This window comes from Sycon ciliatum, chromosome 1 (genome assembly GCF_964019385.1).
Source record: "Sycon ciliatum chromosome 1, ocSycCili1.1, whole genome shotgun sequence".
NCBI classification, from domain to species: Eukaryota; Metazoa; Porifera; class Calcarea; order Leucosolenida; family Sycettidae; genus Sycon; species Sycon ciliatum.
Window position 1 is genome coordinate 18,790,189 of NC_088643.1, and position 21,272 is coordinate 18,811,460.

Sequence of the window (21,272 nt, forward strand, 5' to 3'; positions counted from 1 at the left end):
GCCGTAGGCTGTAGATCTACGATCCTCTCGACTCAAGTCGGTCTTTGCCTTGGACATCATTTTCTAATCGTGATGACAACCGGTTCACCTTCAGCTTCACTCTTCACTGACTTCTGCCGTTCACATGGTTCAGGCCGCATTGCAAGCCAAGATTTCCCATTTTGGCTGACTATGCAAGACTGGATCATGTTTTTCAGGCGTAGATCTACACGTAGACGTAGATCCACCGTGCACGTGTGCATATCGATAACGCGTCATGACATGTACAGTATTCGTACATATCAAGGCGAAAGGGGCAGGGGATTCACGTGGCTGACGTCATTTCTTCCCGTGTGACATGATCGTGATATGCATGATGCAGGTTCGTATATGTACATGACTGTTCGTGCAGCCAGTCAGTGTGTGCCATGCATGCCTCTTGACTTGCAGCCACGTAGAATCTACGTAGCAGTGGCGTGTTTTTGAAGGAGGAGAGCAGAAATTTCAGTAGAAGGAAAGACAAGACATTAGTATGAAAATAGAAATATCTCACTTATAATAATATAAACTGTGATAGTATAAAGTGAGCCGCACGGTGTGCTGGCCTGGCCATTATTTCTCTTCGCTGTTCTTGACGCAACCGGGACGATGGAGTCGAAGCAGTTCAAGGTTGAGAAAGCTCCCAGCGATGCACTGTCAGCGACGAATCGTGCGTGCTTCAATCCCAGCAATTTGAGTGGACGTGGTGATTCGAATCAATATTTCACCTTGTCATCGAATGCTGGCGATTTCATAGTCACTGCCGAGCCTTCCAAAGATGTGAGGCCAGGCACTGTAGGTCTTGGATTTTTCCAGCGCAAGTGGGTGAACGCGGCTCAAGGTGAGGAGGTCACTGTGACTCCGTACCAGTTCAAAGATGCCAATTGTTATTTGGAGGTGGTGACGGTGCGCATAGAGCATGTTTCCAGGACCACTCAGCGCAACGCCAAGAAGCTAGACACGGACCAGATGAATGCGTACATGGGCTCTACGTATGCCAACTTAGCACTGTCCGTTGACCAGCAACTGCTCTTCAAGGCACAGGATTACCCGAAGCCGCTGAAACTTACGGTAATATCGCTGCAAGCTGCCGACCCATCCGTGCTGACGTCGGGACCCAAAGCAAAGCAGCCAGCAGAGATTAAAACCGGCATCCTTCTTCCCGACACGAATATCTTGTTCGACCCGGGCGAGAGTGTTGACCTGACCGGGCGTCATGTCGGCGGTGCGGCGGCGACAGGTGGCATTATCAGCACCAGTCTCGACTTTGTCAAGATGGGCATTGGCGGACTGGACCAGGAGGCCGCCACGCTCTTTCGCCGTGCGTTTGCGTCGCGCGTGTTCCCGCCAGCGGTCATAGAACGGCTCGGTGTCAAGCATATCAAGGGAATCCTCCTCTATGGACCGCCCGGATGCGGAAAGACACTGATGGCTCGGCAAATTGGCAAGATGTTGAACGCTCGGGAGCCGAAAATCGTCAACGGTCCGGAAATCTTAAATAAATTCGTTGGCGAGTCTGAGGCGAACATTCGGCGGCTGTTTGCTGATGCCGAGGAAGAGCAGAAACGTGCCGGTGCGAACAGTGGCCTTCACATGATCATTTTTGATGAAATGGACGCCATCTGCAAGCGAAGAGGTGGCGGCTCTGACAATACCGGCGTCCACGATAACGTCGTCACACAGCTCCTGTCCAAGATGGACGGTGTCAACGAGCTGGACAACATCCTCGTGATCGGCATGACCAACCGCAAGGATCTCATCGACCAAGCGCTGCTGCGCCCGGGTAGATTCGAGGTGCAGATGGAGATTGGCCTACCGAACCGCGACGGCCGCGAGCAGATTCTCAGCATTCACACGCGCAAGCTGCAGGACGGTGGCATGCTGTCCGAAGACGTCGACCTGGCCAAGCTAGCCGACCTGACGATCAACTTCAGCGGTGCCGAGCTGGAGGGTCTGGTGCGTGCGGCAACCGCCACGGCCATGAACCGCGTGATCAAGAGCAGCTCTGGCGAGGACAGCGCCGTCAGCGTCAACCCGGAGGAAGCGCTCAAGATGAAGGTGGTCGCTCAGGACTTCACCTACGCGCTGGACACCGACATCAAGGCCATGTTCGGCGTCAACATCGAGCAGCTCAAGTACTACCGGCAGTGCGGCATCATCAACTGGGGCCAGCCGATTAGCGACGCGCAGGCAAACTGCAAGCAGGTCATCAGTAACATGGTGTCGGCTGACGGTGACTCGCTCATCGACAACTTCACTTCGTTGCTGCTCTTCGGTAAGGAAGGATGCGGTGCCTCTTCAATGGCCGTCGACCTTGCGCTTGGCGCTGGATTCACGTTCATCAAGGTTAGTAGAGTATTTGCCCTCCTTATTAAACATGTCTTTTTCGTTGTTGGAAGAACAGTCGTGCTCGGTGAAATCCGACCTAAAGTGCAAATCTAGCGTCCTCGACTTGCACGGTCCTTGACGCTCTGGAAGTGGTACGAATGCGGCTGGACGTACACATGTACAAGTAAAGTGATGTAATTGGAGCTGGTCCAGGTCGCCAGTTTTTTTGCACTTTGGGTCGCGTTTCAGTGAGCACCAGCTGTGGTGGTGCGAGGCGTAACATGCTCACTTCAGACGGAATGGACGTGAATGGCAACCCGATATGGCAGGGTTGACGAATGAAACCCAAGTTCATGAGGACTTGTGTAGTATCAGCAGCGGTGCCGTGTTCGATTGCACAGCTCAGTGTTCCATTGTGTGAGGGCTGTACAGTCAGATCTCGCTTATCCAGTCCTCTTTTATCCGGATCCCTCGCCATCTGGAAGAAAATCGTTGATTACCGATTTACAGCATAATGTCATGCATACATACAGTATGTGTGTTTGATTATCCGGTTCCCTCGCCTATCGGTATCCGGATATTTTCGTCGAAAACGGATGTGTCTGACTGTATAATGCACAGCACTGATTTGTTCATGATGCCGGCTTGTCCATTTTGGAAAGATCTGGCTTCCACAAGAGGGTAGAGCTCAAATGGGTTGCTGTCCCGGCGAAATTCCTGGATTATATAGCTCTATTGATGTAGTGCGTACAAGCAAGTCTCAGTTGTCCGGACTACGCCTTTTTCTCACCGCATGTCTGCGCCAACTACGATGCAGTCCAGGAATTTCGCCATGACAAACACCCATGCTGCAGCAAAGTCAGAAACTGCACACTCTTGGTCTCGTGTACTCCTGCTTCCACTGATGCGGCTGATGTGATGTGTTCTTTGCTTGTTGTCGTTTTCCGTCAGGTGTGCTCCACTCTCTTCGTCAGCGGTACAACTGAGATGTCGAAGGTCAATGCTATCCATGAGATCTTCGAGGACGCGTACCGTGCGCACAAGAGCTGCGTGATCGTAGACAGTATCGAGAATTTGATTGAGTTTTCACCGATCGGTAGCCGATACTCTTCACACTTGCTCCAGGTAAGCAGCGGCATGCGATTGTTAATGCTGTGGCAGAGTTTTGCGATTGTGGCCCTGAAACGGACGATGCCCACGATGCGTTGGTTGATGAGTCCCTCACCACTGTGCTGTGCAATTGTGTGTGTGTGTGTGTGTGTGTGTGTGTCCCATATGGTGCAGTGATATGTGCAGTCGATTTCCAATCGAGAGGTTGCGGGTTCAATTCCCGACAATTATGGTCGCACACGTCTTTCTTCTCTTTCTCGGACTCTTCCTGACTTTTCTTTCATTCTCCTGGGTGGTTACCAACAGCCAGTGTATGCCGGAGTATGTGGTGTGGTGTGTGTGTAGAAAAAAAGGAAAAAAATGGAAAAATGAAAAATAGGGATTCACTGGCCAGAAAAAGTCACTTCAAATAGCTGTGTGGTGGATACCAGGCTAAAAATAGTGGCGGTCAATTCATCAGCCTTGCAAGCTGTTGAATGGTGTAATCCCAGCACAAGTTGCTATGTCTAACATAGCTGTTCGCTATCATCGCTTCCGCGATGGGCATGTCTGAGGTGTGTGTGTGTGTGTGTGTGTGGGTCCATCCATCCATCTTCCTCTCTGATGCCCCTCCGGGGCCCACGTGACCCCTGTGGCAGTGGCTCTACAGGACAGGTGTGTGTGTGTGTGTGCATGTGTGTGCGTTTTGCGATTGTTGCCCTGAAACGGACGATGCCCATGATGCGTTGGTTGATGAGTCCCTCACCACTGTGCTGTGCAATGGTGTGCTGTGCAATGGTGTGGTGTGTGTGTGTGTGTGCGTGTGTGTGTAGCACAAGCTGCTATGGCTTCTGCTGTGGCATCGCTATCTTCGCCTCCGGTGATGGGTGTCAAATGGTGTGTGTGTGTGTGTGTGTGTGTGTGTACACGTGTGTGCATGTGTGTGTTTTGCGTTTGTGGCCCTGAAATGGACAATGCCCATGATGCGTTGGTTGATGAGTCACTCACCACTGTGTTGTGTGTGTCTGTGTTGCTCCAGGAAATCCGCATTCGCGTAGCCCACCCACCGCCCAAGGGCCACAAGCTGCTTGTGATCGGCACGACATCGCAGAAGTCCCTGATTGACAAGCTGAAGGTGCGCTTCCGTGTATCGCAGGCCGTGCCAACTCTTACATGCGGCACGCACATCGAGTCGGTCCTGGAAGAACTGAATGTGATGAATCGCGACGAGGTCAGCGATCTCATACGCCGCCTCTCCTCCGTGTCGTTCAGTGTTGGCATCAAGGAGGTGATTCATGTCGCTGATGAAGCCCGCGGCAAGCCGGATTCTCAGCGGCGAATCGAGAAGTTCATTGAGCTGCTCTGTCGCGAGAAGAAGACGGACGATGATGACTTCCGCTTCTGATTTCGAAGCATCGTCTGTACGAGGTGATTTGGCTTTTTTTAACATGGTTGTAAAATGACGTTTTTTCAGTCACTTCTAGACAAGCTACGTCCAAATGAATTGTTGCAAGTGGAAGTGCTATCCTTCATGCCCGTTGTGTCCAAAAATGGGAATGATCCCACTTTGGAAAGTGTCTTGAATCATGTCCTACTTTCATAGTATTCTCAGGATTCAAATAATTGGTGTGTCATTTTTAACAAATTTGTAAAATGGCATCACAAACTGGGATATTCGGTCATCAATGTTCTGAAGTTGACAGATATCACTTCAAGGATTGCTAGTGGATGAAAATTAATGTCAACAGAGGAGTGAACTGCATTGTATGCTGCGAAAGCCGTGTTTTTGTATTTGTAACTAGTGGCTGTGTTATACGGTGGAATTGGATAGATAGCATAGCATCGCAGCCATGTTTTCGTTCTCACAGAGTGTATTCCGTGACCTACTGTTCTTCATTACTGTCTCTAGTGATGGCAAGACGGCCTGACGTCGTCCAAAGGCCCTGCGGAAGCAATTCACTGCCCTCCTCGTCCATTCTGGGGCTCATTTAACATATTGTACACAAAATGGCAAAGCACCCACCACTAGTTATACCGACGTGGCAGGGAGAATTAAATTATATGCACCAAATTTTCTGGTCAATGTTGATCTACGATAAACTGGCTCTCATTTGCCACCACCCATGTTTCGATACAGCCATCCGGAGCAGAGAAACAGCCAGAAGAAAAGCAAATTTTACACATTTGTTAAAAAATGCCAAATGTTAAAAAATCACCTCGTACATACAACGTTCATCTTTTACAATTTTGTTATGTTTTATTTTTTACACGTGATTGAAGCCTCTTTTACGTCGTCTTTTACATGCAGTGGCAACACCTGCGGCGGTGATCGGCTAGTTGCTCTAGAACTAGAGCGCGTTTCATCTTGCGGATAGACTCGTGTCCGGTGCCACTGTTGATACATACTGGTACAGAAACTTAGGATCTGATTTGCAATGTGTTTTTTCTTTTCTTTTTTTTTACGAAATCTTTTATTCTCACGTTGGCCTGTGGGCCAATAAGAGAATGTGTTGTTGTTGTTGCCCCTTGCATTCGCAGCCATCGTCATGCCCGCACCTGTAAGATAATTGACATTGCGGCACGACCACTACTCAAACAGCGTTTTGTTTTATTTCGTATTTCTATTTTTTATTCCATGTTCTTCATATTCATCTTGTCAAACATGACCTAAATTATGTTGTTACGTGTTTCATGAAAGCGAGTCAAAGCAACACGATAACATGCGTTTGTACTGAAGTAAGAAGTGTGTGTGTGTGTGTGTGTGTGTGTGTGTGTGTGTGTGTGTGTGTGTGTGTGTGTGTGTGTGTGTGTGTGTGTGTGTGTGTGTGTGTGTGTGTGTGTGTGTGTGTGTGTGTGTGTGTGAATGGGAAAAATTAGCCTCAGAAATAGTAAACCGTGATCCAGAACAGAAATACATCGAGCGCGTGCATTCTACAATTCGCACGATAGGAAAGGAGAAACGTGACAGAGCATGGTGATCTTGGGAGTGTTCGTTGGTATGCACAGCTTCGCAGTGCGGCAGCAAGTGCTATGAATTCTCTCTGCGGTGTTGGAGAGGACCAGCATGCAGACAGTTCCCCAGTAATGGGATAGATGGTAGGAAATAGTCCGCTAGGTAACTGGTTAACAACAGTGGTTGTCACAAGGAAAAGCCAGGGCCACACCACACATGAAGCAGATCAACTCTGCAGCGACCGACTGACCAGGTCTCAGTAGTACGGTGCAGACGGCTAAACACACTATACACTATGTACAAAATAGCCGTCAAGCAACATGATTGTGTACTGTGTGGCCTGCTCGGGGCTCGCCCGGAAAACATCAGCATGGATAGCTCTTGACACACTGGGTCACGAGATCAGTTGGAAGCCAAGTCAAGTGCCCAACTGCTCAAGATTCACGCGAACGCTCGTATCGGCGAGGCTCGCAACTATAGCTGTGTTAGCAATTCAGCGATGCGATGCCGCTCAGCCTCGCGTGTCAGTGAGTTGCCCGTGTCGGCATCACCGATGCTTTCTGACAGCTCTGTCAACACAAAAACCAGAAACAATACAGACACACACACACACACAGCAAGTTCGATAAACTTCTACCACTAAGGGCGTTCAGAGCCACAATCTGGAGGAGAGTACCTGGCCTTGTGAAAGTGTCCCCATCCTCCTACAGGTCCTAACTCTCCTCTGCCATTGCCAAAACACTACAGGGCACAGCCGTCGATTGGAACAAACCTCAAAGCAGCCGTACGAGTATGGCATCTGTGATGCCATTTGAGTACGTCCAGGTGGGAACATGCAACAGATGATTTTCTTAACCCTTTGTGGGTCTTACTCAATGTATGTGAGGGGTGGTCACGCAAACACGCGTACAAACAACGAGCCATAACTCGAGTTCTGTGAGTTGTAGGTATGGGTAAACTATATATTTTCAAAATCTGTATGCCTGGACGAGTCCAGAAAACAAAAATATGACTATGTCCAGGCAAGGGTATGACCCGTGGTAGCCCTTCAAGTTGAGAGAAAATACAATTGCGAACAAAAAAACACAAAAATCACAGCACGAAGTGCATACCAAGTTCGTGATGGAGCTGAAGTCCTAAGATAAACAATCAGGTAAGCGCTACGTCTTGGTGAAGAATATATGCTCCTAATTCCGTCCTTGAACTCCAAAACCTCGCCATCGGCGATGCACCAGCAGCAACAGTTCCACAATATCACAATTTTGGTTCGTTCACCTCAGCGCCGCTCGCGTCAGATTCACTCTCGCTCAGATGAGTACTCAGGTGCGATGTCACGCGTGCCGTGATTCTCACGGCCAGGCGAATCAGCTGATCGCACCTGACAAGTCCTTGTAAGAGTTGCTGTTGCTGTGCTTCCTCGCTGGTTGGTAAATTTGATTTCTTCATTCGGGGACGATTTATTTGAGCTAGGAGGACTCAACGGAGCTCTCTTTCTCACGACATTACACTGGAAATCCTCCAGGGACATCCAGCCTAGACTGGTGCCGTCAGTGTCCTCAGAAAGCTTTTCTGACACGGCTTCAAGAGATGCACTCCCATTCTCGAAATGCGCGCATGGCGGATGGTCGTCTTTTCCAATTTCACCAGACTTCAGTCGATCGATACTGCAAAAATTTGTATGGTAAGTATGGTTGTTTTTTACACCGTTGGAAAGCCTTGGACCTCAGCTACGAGTGGAGCACCATTTTAGTTGTCTCCTAGCAACAAAACTCAAAGAAAATGCGATTTTCCTGTAAGGGTCACATACGACCCTTACGCTTATGTGAGACCCATAAAGGGTTAAACCATTGAATTTGAAATTTCCTCTCCAAATATTCTTGCACTGGTGTTAATTCGAATAATTGAATATTAGCTCCATCCTTCATTTTCAAGGTGCCAAGTTTAGCTTCAAACTGGGCTGGACATGACTCAGCACATGAACAGTCAGACCTCGCTTAACCGCACACATCCGTTTTCCACAAAAATGTCCGGATAGACGAGGGAGCCGGATAATCAAACACTGATTATCTTGGATGCATCACGCATGCTGTATATCTGTAACCAGCTATTTTCTTGCGGATGGCGAGGGATCCGGATAAAAGAGGACCGGATAAGCGAGGTCTGACTGTACTCCCGTTCGTGTACACATGCCGGGTTGAACAACTCACAGGTAAACAGTGTTTGCAGAGTCATGGCACTACATACCTTTCAGTGTCCGCTTCAATGTTCTTACACTGTCTCCGTGTTGGCTCAGCAGCTTCAATGCACGCGGTCGGGCCTGTGACACACACGTATACGTGTAGGCACATGCACACAAACACACACACACACACACACACACACACACACACACACACACACACACATGTATACGTGTAGGCACATGCACACACCTGGCCTGGTGTACAGCTGCCAAATGCTTGGCCATGCCGCCCCCGAGACAGGGGAGAGTAGAAGAGAGAGTTCCAGAGAAGTCAGCACTGCCACTAGGAAGCCGCTCCGCCACGACGCCGTCCACGATTAGACACACACACACACACACACACACACACACACACACACACACACACACACACACACACACACACACACATGCATGCACATGCGCACACGCACACACACACACACACACACACACACACACACACACACACACACACACACACACACACACATCGTCAGGAGTACGAGTACAACACACTTTACACTGCAGCAGAAAGTACCAGTGCCTCACACATACATACACTGCAACAACCTAACCTGTAGATGAAGAGCTACAAACAAAATGACATTGTATCTACCACATCGCATCCCATACCTCTCCTCTCCCGGCATCATACGGAAATAAACGCACTAGCACTGTACTGTAAACCGCCCAATATCTGTGTCACTCAATTATTTTCACGATTTCCCAAAACCAGCTGGCTTGCAAGGACAACATTTCACGGAGGACCATGGCCACATACTGGTACATGTACAAACACTGTTCGAGTTTTGACGCCACACGGGTCGGTACTTGCGCTATGCCCTCATTGCAAAAAATCACGAACACAAATACAGCCAGACCTCGCTTAACCGCACACATCCGTTCTCCACAAAATATCCGGATAGGCGAGGGAATCGGATAATTGAACGCACATACTGTACGTATGCATGGCATATGCCGTAAATCGGTAACCAACGATTTTCTTCCGGATGGCGAGGGCTCCGGATAAAAGAGGACCGGATAAGCGAGGTCTGACTGTAGTATTAAATACGTCTCAAACACCGGGCAGTACAGTATATAGTTGTCAGTCTCCTATGTAAAGACTAACAGTTAGTAGGTCAGAGTCAGTTACAAAGAAACTAGACTGATACACCGTGCTCACTGCACACGATCGGCATTGGTTTTAATATAGAGAGTCGTCTCGCATCGCCGACATGTGACACAATTTGTGCAGAAAGTGATCGTGGCTTGTGGACAGTGCAATCAACATAGCTGACATCATGTGGCCCGTAGATGCAAGGGTCGACCGGTATACAATCGGTACCAATACCAAGAATGATGTGAACCACTCGATTATTCAATCACTAATAGTCAGGGCAACTGTTTACAAGCGAAAGAAGCACGTACCCCGCTTTCACCGTTGACGATGACCTCGGCGAGAATGTAGTCAATGCTCTGTAGAGAAAAGAGGCCAGAGTCCAGCCGTCGCAGGTAGAACTCATCCTCATTCTCTGCCGTCACTTTCTGCCCTAGTCGCTGCAGCACCATGGCACAGACAAGAGCAAGCAACCGACACCATACACAGACATGATTTCAGAATGGTAGCGCACATGCAGGAGATTGCAGAGCTAGAAAAACAACACACGTTAGAAAAACACCATGAAACGACGAGAAGACAGAATTTTAAGAGATGAGAAGACTGCTGCGAGAAAACGTTCAAAATCTGGTAATTGTGGCTTCGTGTCTGTTCACATTTTTCTTATCCTTTTAACGTTAAAAGTTAAAACACAAAAGGAGCAAGTGTTTTCTTCCATTTTGGTCTAGCTCTCAGCGAGATGATGATTGCTGATGATTGTCACGCAAAGTCAACATTAGCATCAATGTCCAGCCATTCTTTGTGAGCACATGGAGCTACTACCACAGGGTGGAATCCTGAAATTCGAATAAGCCTTGATACGCACATAGCCGCAAGCTGAATGCATGCGCATGGGCACCTTTTGCTGAAGACAGCGATTTGTTTGAGTTCGTTCTCTGCTTCATGATAGCCTTCTTGCTGAGGGACAGTTGTGGTTGCTTGCCGTACTCTCGTTCATTCCTGGCATGCAGTTCTAGTTGTCACCAATACATGTACAATCATGTAGTTGTTCTGTTCACGGCATTTCGGCTTGGGTCTTTACTTAGGGGTCGTCCATAAATATCGAACTTTTTTCACAACAACACAACACAAAACGAAATTATTAATATTATTTATAAAACGAAATTAAATAATTACCGATTTATCCTGCAAAAATTAGGTCAAGGAAACGCGCGTGTGCGGCATGCACACCCTGTACAACCGGCGTAAATGGCTCGTGCGAGGCGCGTTGAATCATAAGAATGACGTCAACTTGAAGTCAGGGCATGCGGGAGATGCACACTCTTGACGAGGGGCGGGGGTTCTGTGAAGAAGGGGGAACTATTGATCCTTGAAGTAGTAGTTGCACTTGTAGGGGAAAGCATTGATAGTAGTTGTATATACGTGTGCACACTCTTCCTTCGGTTTGTTCCATTCCGATACCAGAAGTTCAAGAAGGAAACTGTGGTGGAAGGGAAGATGTCACCACTACAAGAAGGTGTCCTTATATTCGACGAAGTCAAAGTTGTGTCCAAGGTTATGTGGAGTTCGCGCAGCCAGGAGATCTATGGGCTCGCTATGACGGCTGATGGCATGGTCAGTCTCCACGATGTGTGGAGCTAAGCCGAGATGAGACGGCCCGTCCAGAATATGTGCTACAGTTCTTGTGGCGGGATTAGTCCTTCAACTATGACATCATGGGGCCTTAACGTTATTACACGCTTGCCAAGTCTGTTGTTGATAGCACGGTCGCCATGGCATGTGTGCTTCATAGCATGCGGCTGTTCTACGCATTCGATTTTAAGACGTGCACATTAGTATGTGACGGAGCTGCAACGAATCTATCCGTACTGAAGACCCTGCTTGGCCGCCGCGGGGCATTCTCCATGAAAGCTAGTGGAACACCAGATCGCCACCGTGTTCCATGCTCTATTGAGCATCCCATCTGGCTAGGTGAAACCCTGTTTTTTTTATCATATGCCCATCCCACCAGATGAAGAGCATGGTCAATACTCTTCATTCCTCTTCCTCCATTGGCACGAAGGCATTCGTCACGCCTGACAGAACACACCATTCGGATGGCAAACCATCAAGGACATGTATGCGCGTGAATGCAAGCGGCAGGAGGCCGGTGTACCAAGAGACGTCCCTGGCTTGCGAAAGAATTTCGTGTTGAGAGATTCGTGGACGAAGCTGAATGTTCGCCCCGCAAAAATTATGCAACAGACCAAAGTCATAAGTGAGATTTCGGTTTACATCGATACCAAACCGCAAGATGCCATCAATGCAGCTGCCATGTATACGCGTTAATGCAAGCGGCAGGAGGCCGGTGTACCAAGAGACGTCCCTGGCTTGCGAAAGAATTTCGTGTTGAGAGATGCGTGGACGAAGCTACATGTTCACCCCGCAAAAATCATGCAACAGACCAAAGTCATAAGTGAGATTTCGGTTTACATCGATACCAAACCGCAAGATGCCATCAATGCAGCTGCCACTATCCAGTATTTCCGTGCGTGCAGCAGTCTGTTCGAGAGTGGCACCCTCTCCCATGAGAAAGTCAGCTCGTCTGATTCGCAGCCTCTAGTACGAATCAAGGAAGTCTAGTCTTTCTTGGAGTCATGGCTAGATGGATTGCTCCTAGCAGATTCCCACTGAGTGTCCACTAGTTCCAAGCAAGAGAAGTTTCTCAGTTGGCAGACATGGCATCTTCTTCGCTTGCTTCGCTTCGGATTTGCTGGTCTCTGCGAGAGCTTCACTGCTCGCAACCCGAGTTACTATGTTGTGCCTGGGCGGGGGTACCTGGAAGCGCAGTTGAAACCGTGTTTTCGCAAGTCAAGAAGGCAGCGCGAGGGCGGCTGTCCGGAATCAACTACCCAACAGCCAGAGCGTCAGTGTTGTCGCAGGGCAACATCCGCCCAGGGCATTCTAGTGGCAAGAACTACAGAGATGCTGCATTGGACTTTGACGGTGTGTCACTTCCTATGAAGTAAAACAGTCGGGTGGACTCCGTGCTGTCAGGTGGACTCCGTGCCGCTCTGGCTTAGTTTACTCTTGTACTTCCAAGTAGCATAATGTAGAAATCTGCTTGACCGAAGAAAGTTGCACATTGCCTCATGTGTACATTTCTCATTTTGCTTTTGCATATGCCTGTTCTTTGCCACACTTTCCCGCTATAGTACAGTCGAATGTCACTTATCCGACCACTTCGGGAATCAGGCATGTTGGATAACTGGATATGTTGGATAACTGATATCATTTTTTATGTGCATATATGGCTGGATTTCACTGATTTATGTACACAATACCCAAATATATTCATGCATATTCATGAATTGCTCCATGTACACATACATGTTAGCATACTTGACCACATCTACTTCAAGTAAATGCTTATTACACCGTATAATATACAAATATATATATATTTTAGAATTTTACTGTTGAGAGTCATAAAATTACCACTCCCGGGCTTGTCGGATAACCGACGTGCTCGGGTAACTGGCGACCGGATAAGTGACATTCGACTGTAGTTTGTAATTACGAAACTTGAAGGACATATAGCACCAAATAGTAGATCTGTTTGCACTTTGAACATTCATCACTTCAAGAATGTTCGTTCTTAAAAAGCTTAACGAACGAATATTCGAATGTTCGGTATACTATATTCCTTTCAGCCCTAGTATATACCGCGTTTACACTGTATTGGTCAGTTCAGTGCGTGTTGAGCAGGCTGTACTGGCCAGTTCAGAGGCAAATGTCCACCTGTAGCACTAACTAGAATTGAGGAACTGGCGAAAACTGAACTCTTGTCTGTAGTTGCTAGCCCACCATGAACATGTAGAAAGAGTAGCACAGTCAACTTTGCGTATCACGACACGCGGCGGGGCATCAGAAAAGTGTCGTTATTCGCAAAGTGTCCTTATACCCGAAGTCTCATTATATGTATTACAGTTAGATGAGACTTTGCACTGGGCATGGGAATTCTGTCGTTATTCGCAAATTGTCGTTATACCCGCAGTCGTTATTACTATTAGCAAAGTGGATTGTAGATGTTCTTCATGTTGGCTTACCCGTCTCTCTGTGTCTATGTCACGATCAACCATTAGTACTTTCTGGTAGTATTCACCGTGAAGTTCAACCAGCCGGTCAATCTACACATCACAAAAAAACATATACACGGAAGGGAGAGGGAGAGAGAGAGAGAGAGAGAGAGAGAGAGAGAGAGAGAGAGAGAGTGTGTGTGTGTGTGTGTGCGGGAGAGAGAGAGAGAGAGAGAGAGAGAGAGAGAGAGAGAGTGTGTGTGTGTGTGTGTGTGTGTGTGTGCGAGAGAGAGAGAGAGAGAGAGAGAGAGAGAGAGAGAGAGAAAGAGAGAGAGAGACAGACAAACAGACACACACACGCGCACACACGCACACACACACACACACAGTTAAAAGCGAGAGCCAGGTTGTAACGGAAAAATAAGCTGTGGAAGCAGGACTCACCACAGCTTCCAGAAAGCTACGACATGGCGTTCAGTCGCCTCCGTCACCTGGAACGGAAGATGGATGCCCAGCCAGAATTTGCAGCCAAGTACGAGTCCAAGGTCAATGACTACCTGAAAAAGGGATACGCGCGCAAGCTCTCACCCGATGAAGCTACCAACGTCAGCGGCCTTACCTGGTACCTACCGCACTTCGGGGTGTACAATAGAGAGGTTCCGGGGTACGATTTTCCGTGCCAAAATCCGTATGGGCGCTACGGATTTTTTCCAGGCGTGCTCCATACGATTTTTCGGCACGAGAATCCGTGTAGACTGGCTTTCATACGAACCATGCTTCGTATGGAGATTTTGCGTCATCGGGTGCAGAAAGATTTTTCGCGTACAAATTTGGTACGAGAAACATCGATTTTTCGCGGGAAGTTTTGATTTCGGTACAAATTTTCAAAATAAAAAGGCATAGTGCGGGAATGTGACGTGTTTGCGATCGTAACCTAGGCAATGACGGCAAACACATAAGTTCCGTACCCCGGAACTTTTCACTGCTCGAAAACGACGTATAAAAAATCCGTACAGCCTCCACGGATTTTGGCACGAAAAATCGTACTCCGGAACCTCCCTAATGTCAACAAGCCCGGCAAATTGAGATTTGTTTTAGACGCGGCTGCAAAGTCCGGTGGCACAAGTCTGAATGACGCGCTACTCCAGGGTCCAGACCTACTTAATCCGCTGGTTGGTGTCCTACTCCACTTTCGACAATTCAAGGTAGCCTTCGGCGGAGACATCAAAGAGATGTTCCTTCAAGTGCACATCCGGGCGGACGACCAGTCGGCAAAGTGTTTCCTATGGCGCGGTAACTGCCGCCATGGCGACCCTGAGCAATATTGTACGTAGTCCATGATCTTCGGTGCGGTTTCATCGCCCGCACCAGCGCAGTACGTGATGCGACACAACGCACAGCAGTTCGCTACTCAGTACCCAGAGACGGCCGCCGCTATCCAAGAGGACTACTACATGGATGATTACTTCGATAGCCGCAGTACAGGAGCTGAGGCAACCAAGATGGTGGCTCAGAACATCGAAGTTCAAGCCCGTGGTGGATTCAAGGTGTGTAACTGGGTGAGCAGCTCGCACACTGTCCTCCAGAGCATCGCCCCAGAGCTCCGCGCCGTGGGTGACGTCACGTTCACCGCCAACACTGAGCTGCCAGTGGAGCGTGCGCTAGGGTTGAGGTGGAACCCGAACAGTGACCGCTTCCTGTTCGCCGTGCATCCATCACGCCTCAACCAGCTGTCCGATTTGTCATTACGCCCAACCAAGAGAGCGGTTCTGAGTCACGTCATGTCCGTGTTTGATCCACTTGGTCTGTTAGCTGCGTTCACAGTGACTGCCAGAGTATTGCTGCAGGACGTATGGCTCAGTGGCATCGGCTGGGATGACGAGCTCCCAACTAGTCTACTAGCTCGGTGGCGGGCGTGGTGCCAACAGCTACTCAACATCAACAACCTACCCCGAGGGAGTTGGATTCGCGGCAGAGTCGTCGCCACTCACCCCGGCAAGGATGGTCGTGTACGTGTTGTGGATGTAAAGACACAGGCGGGTACATACCGCAGGCCAGTAGCTCGGTTGTGTAAGCTGGACGTACACAAGCAGGTATGAACTCTCGTGTGGCGGCGAACACTGGTGACTTGTTTATGGTTTGTCGCAAAAGCCAATGCTTAGACTTCCCGCTTTTTGCTAGACTGTCTGGTATGTTTATTTTAAATTGGTAAGCCTCCCGGGTTGGCTTACCGGCGGGGGGGGGGGGGGGGGGGGGGGGGGGGGATGTTACAGCCGCGGTATAGATCCAGTAATTCTGTGCATCATTCGAACCTGTTTTCAAGACTGCCTCTTGAACACTTGACTTTCTTACCTTGTTTGATTATTTATTTTCGTCTTGTCATGTTGGTGTGTGTGTGTGCACACGTGACTCCCCTATTTGCAGCGTTGTCATGTTCTTGCCTCTGTTTTCTGTCTCACTCTATCAATGCCTAGTTCTTCACTTCTGTTGTATCGCCTTCTCTGCTTCTCCATCTCTGCTTCTCCATCTCTCTCTCTCTCTCTCTCTCTGCTCAGCGCGGGCCGAAGCCTCACTTATTTACTTGCGCTATGAATGTTTTGAATCTTCTAAATTTGTTCGTAGATGTAGCTGCCGGTCTGTACGGTCATACTACAGCGCTGTGTTGTACATTTGCACGTGTAAGACTGTTATGATTGTGTTTTGCGCTGAGACCCCTTTTGCAGCACGCGCCTGTACTAGCTGTGGCAGCGCAAGCGCGCTGGGCGTTTGGAGTTCTGGCTGGGCTTCCTTTGCGATCAGCAAGGTTTTTTTTTTTTTTTTTTTGGATTGAGAATAAGTAAGTAATGGCACGTAGAGTGGTGGGTTTTCGAATTGGTGACTTCGGATAGTTATCCTGACAACAACAATACCTTTTCTTTGAAGGAGGTTGGTACACTACATGACATGTACCTTGTTACAGGAATCGATTCTATCTACAGTCCAATTCAAAACTATAGACGCGTAGTGTTTTTGAAATATTTCAAATTCGGCTGGAACGTTTTGAGAATAGTTTTCGGAATATTGCTCAGGTCCGCTCCACAATTACTCTCATATAGTTTCTAAACGATTGGATAACAGACGCCCAATTTGGAAAAATTTATGCACAAAGTGATCACAGATTTTATGTGGTATAGATGCTGGCATAACGGTTTTTGCCTAGGTACGCGTCTATAGTTTTGAAATGGACTGTAAGTGGTTGTTTCTCTTCATTTTCAGGTGCAGTGATATGATTGTATAGATGAAACTTCCATCCTAACCCAGATTCGACTTCGCAAGGAATACAAAATGGGAGAGGTGCGGGTGATACTCGGCAGCATTGACACTCTTCTCACCTTCTCATAATCGTTCTCTTTGAACTTGTTGAAGAGACGCTGCCGTGTGTTCGCTGTCAAATTACGGAAGAGAGACGCCACAATCGTGCACACGTGTTCTGCAAGTTGAAACACCACACCATACCGGGAGAAAAAACGTCAAACGTATACCAACGGTAACCGGTTTAAATATCGCTGTAACCCCCTCTCACCCACCCCTCTCCACTCTGTTGCTTCCCCTGGTGTGTTTGGTTGTACATACGCGTAGGCACTTGTCTCAGGAGAGCACATGCATGGACATGCTACAGGCGCCGGTATCACGGATGATGCAGGCAAAACGGGATACGAAGAGAAAGAGGCGTGCACACACTCACACCATCGGGCTAACTCGTGCATATTGCAAGCTCACCTTCATGCTCGTTCCTTGAACTGCCCTTGCGCACTTTCTTCTTAGGCGTCTAGGCATGCCACGACAAAAAAAGAAAGAGAGGAAGCAAACAGAGTCTCTGACAGTCAGCAACACCATTCCTGCAGGCCACACATGCTGTGTGTTAGGCAAGCAATGCAACACGTCGAGACGATCGTGCTGCGGCCGTGTGTGGGTCTCACCTTCATGAAGAGCGGGAACAGGCTACGCAGGCCAAACACCTCCACAAACTTGGCGCAGTTGTCGGCTCCTTCTGGGTTACTCAGCGCGTGGTCTAGCACCTTCAGAGCCTTGGAGAACGACTGCTTCTTCTCTCTACAAGAGCACAAAGCGAGCAAAATCAGTGATGCTACGCCAGGCAAGAGGAAGCTGCACTATAGGAGTCCCCCCCCCCCCCCCCACACACACCTCCTACCCCTCCCCCACACACCTCCTCAATTCGTGAATAACCACCGAATTTCCATGCCAGCTAAAACATGGGCGGAGTGAAATTTTTCAAAACAAATTATTCCAGAAATTTGTGACTTTACTCGCCAGCCGCTTGAACTAGACCGCCAAACAAAGTGTGAGAACGTAGTTTGACCAGATGCTATCTCCACCGGTTGATGAATGAAGCACAGCGTGAACGTGCTCGACAATAACAATTCTTCATTCCGTCATGTCTAAAAAAAATCTCGAAACCCCAAAGACATGTTGTTTTAGCTGACCTCGGCCCAGTACTTTAAGTCTACAAATCTTGGGCGTGTTCAAATGTTCGGCCTGTACTGCTGCTGCCGCCTGTACTGCTGCTGCCGCCTGTATACACTGTCACACTGAACATTGCAAAACAAAATTTCGGCCGTAGCAAATTTCCGGCCAAAAATGCCCCGGCCGAAAATAATGACAGTTCGCATATCACTCATTGCATGAGGTCAACGCATCTGTTGACAATTTCAAGCCAAGCAGCTCTATCAGAAGCAGATTGCACAGCATCCAGAAGCGAGAGATTAATGCATTGTAAGTCTTTCTTGACGACGTTGATCCATCTCAGACGTGGTCGTCCGCGGGGTCGTCGTATGTCTGTTGTGTTGATTGACACCGAAAATAGATATGCGTCGAATATTTGTTGACTTGCAGTACCCGGGAACATGCCCAGGAGAACAGATGTTGTTCCCCTGGGCATGCTTCTGTGTAATAGTACTAACATAGTTCAAAGCAAGTGACACACGGCGCGCCTGCCTAGGCGTTCAACGGGTAAAATAACACATTCGACAATTTCCTGAGATCACAGCATTCATGCCAGAAATAGATCATGCAGACCCAATTATCAATTATCGAACCTGGCCACAGCAGGCAAGGCAAGCGCTGCTGCCAGAGACATGCCACTGAAGACCATGACCGATCTGGGCGAGGTGAGACTACGCGCGCTTTGGACAAGCAATCATGTGTGAGAACTCTCAGCCTGAGCTGGTTTGGCTCGTGGCTGCAATGCACTAGGTAGTCAACCCAGGACAGAAGCGGACCAGGCATCATGACTTTGCACATCTAATGTTATGCTACTTCATTTATAGCACGTGACCGTTCTATTTTTATTCTTACTAGACCCACTTACTTCAACATCAGGATCATCAGCTGCGGCCCTTCGCCGTCCAAGAACTTTTGACGATTGGCCGGATGCATCAATGCCAGGCACAGACAGTCAAACAAGTTCTCCATCAGCTCTGTTTCCTCATTCGAAGCCGGGTCACGGCGTTTGTACACCTGTGCAAAGTCGGCGAGGACCAGGCATCAAGCAGAGAGAAAGCGTGTGTGAAACCATGAGAAATATGCCATCAGACGACGGCGATACACGCACGCTGAGACACCAAAACACAACCACTGAAGCACCGTTCATTTCCTTGTGCCAGTGGAAGGATCACTAATGACTATGTACACTGTACTACACTGTACCACACAAGGGCAGCTCACCGCATACGTTCCAATTCACCTCCATTGCAAGGAACAAAGTGTGTGCTCACTACCGTACCGAACACAGCCACACATGTCTACATATACTTCAATTACGCAGGGTTCTAGCCAGGTCAAAATAGTAGGGGGGGGGGGGGGGGGGGGGAGGGCAGGGAAAACAGTTACCCCGTAACCAAGAGTACATAGCCCCACCCCCAGAGTGTGCAACGCCTGATCCAGCTCTGCATAGAGTCTTGGTCGAGCGTAATCGGATCTTTGCGTCATAATACCGTACACATCTGAGGGGAACCCGGGGAGTCGCGGGCACTCTTGGATCAAAAGCAACGGTGCCCTGCCTCGAGACCGGGCTTGCGGTGGTGTGGAGTGTACGCATGACATCGGAAGATCCGATTCCGCTCGACCAAGACCCTATGCAGAGCTGGATCGGCGTTGCACACTCTGGGGGGTTATGTACTCTTGCCGTAACCCATTTTCAAAACTGCCTTGCAATGTGAAACGGGGGGCGAACACCTGATTTCACCCCACTGAGTCGCGTATCGACTGCATTTTCATTGAATGGCATGAAAAAACACAAAAATCAGGAAATGAGTAGGGGGGGGGGGGGGGGGGGGGGGGGCAGGGGCGCAAACAGAGTAGGAGGGCACTGCGCCCCCTTTGGCTAGAACCCTGTTACGTGTAGGTCAAACTAGCCAGCAGACGGCGAGCATACCGGTTCAGCAGCAACAGCAACAGATCAATGGTGGATCACAAGACCGAGTCTGTAGGGACTGCCCTATTAAAATATGAATAAATAATAATAATAATAATAAGACCATGCACAGGGCAAAGAAGCAACATACCGCCAAGCTCTGCAAGAGGATATCCACGCCGTTCAGGTCACCCAGCACCCGCCGGTTCTCTGCACACAAACACCGACCACACGGGGGGGGGGGAGATTAGTTGCCAAGAGCATCAACTGACGTCACTAACTTAGGCACTAACACACACTGAGTGCGCGATTATGCCAGACGGAGCAAGATATATAAGAATACATTTGTAATTTCATATGTTGCATGAGAGTCAGTCAAGCTGACAGACAGGCAGACAGGCAGACAGGCAGACAGACAGGCAGGCAGACAGACAGGCAGACAGGCAGACAGACAGACAGACAGACAGACAGACAGACAGACAGACAGACAGACAGACAGACAGACAGACAGACAGACAGACAGTACCGCACACTAGTTCTGACACTCACCGGTACTATTCTGCAGCAGGATGGAGAGAATCTCACTGGCGTACAACTTGTTAGCGTCGAAACCTCTTACCTACACACACACACACACGCGCGCACACACACATGCGCACACACACACATGCGCACACACACACAAATACACATACGTGCAACCATGCACATGTGCACACACAAAAGGCGTGCAAGCACACTCTCACACACACACACACACACACACACACACACACACACACACACACACACACACACACACACACACACACACACATGCACACACGAGAGCAGACAATCGTTGCTTTTCCGTGGGAGCAGGATTCCAGCACAGCAGCATGTCACCACACTGTGGTCTTTATTCCCAACTCACACAAAGACAACAGGCACAACATACCAGTTAGACAAAAAGGCACACTGCCAGTCCTCCTGCCTACTAATTTCTGATGTGGGACAATTTGCAAAATCGGTTCCCAGGCCCCTGGCCATTCGCGAAATCAGTTCCTAGGCCTCTGACCATGTGCGTATCATGG

The 21,272-nt window shown here is 48.8% G+C and overlaps 2 protein-coding genes across 3 annotated transcripts in view; one reads left to right on the forward strand and one right to left on the reverse strand.

The window, feature by feature from the left end:
* Positions 1–478: 478 nt before the first annotated feature.
* LOC135816618 (vesicle-fusing ATPase 1-like) lies at positions 479–6,154 on the forward strand. 2 transcript variants are annotated; one of them, XM_065329792.1, is made up of 4 exons: positions 479–2,364; positions 3,298–3,471; positions 4,475–4,863; positions 5,345–6,154. In XM_065329792.1, exons 1-3 carry the CDS (start codon positions 628–630, stop codon positions 4,838–4,840), a joined length of 2,277 nt encoding a protein of 758 aa, XP_065185864.1. In that variant the 5' UTR covers positions 479–627; the 3' UTR covers positions 4,841–4,863; positions 5,345–6,154. The 2 variants fall into 2 exon arrangements, with proteins under 2 accessions (XP_065185864.1, XP_065185859.1); XM_065329787.1 differs by having other exon boundaries at positions 480–2,364; positions 5,744–6,154.
* A 397-nt stretch (positions 6,155–6,551) lies between these two features.
* LOC135816658 (beta-catenin-like protein 1) overlaps positions 6,552–21,272 on the reverse strand; it is a 22,073-nt gene continuing 7,352 nt past the window's right edge. The window contains exons 8-17 of the mRNA XM_065329810.1: positions 20,749–20,818; positions 20,351–20,409; positions 19,156–19,304; positions 17,747–17,879; positions 17,547–17,595; positions 17,159–17,256; positions 13,818–13,898; positions 10,041–10,169; positions 8,633–8,705; positions 6,552–6,957 (exon numbers count right to left, since the gene is read on the reverse strand). Coding sequence (XP_065185882.1) covers positions 6,863–6,957; positions 8,633–8,705; positions 10,041–10,169; positions 13,818–13,898; positions 17,159–17,256; positions 17,547–17,595; positions 17,747–17,879; positions 19,156–19,304; positions 20,351–20,409; positions 20,749–20,818 — 936 coding nt within the window. The 3' untranslated portion in view covers positions 6,552–6,862. The remainder of the gene's footprint in view (positions 6,958–8,632; positions 8,706–10,040; positions 10,170–13,817; positions 13,899–17,158; positions 17,257–17,546; positions 17,596–17,746; positions 17,880–19,155; positions 19,305–20,350; positions 20,410–20,748; positions 20,819–21,272) is intronic.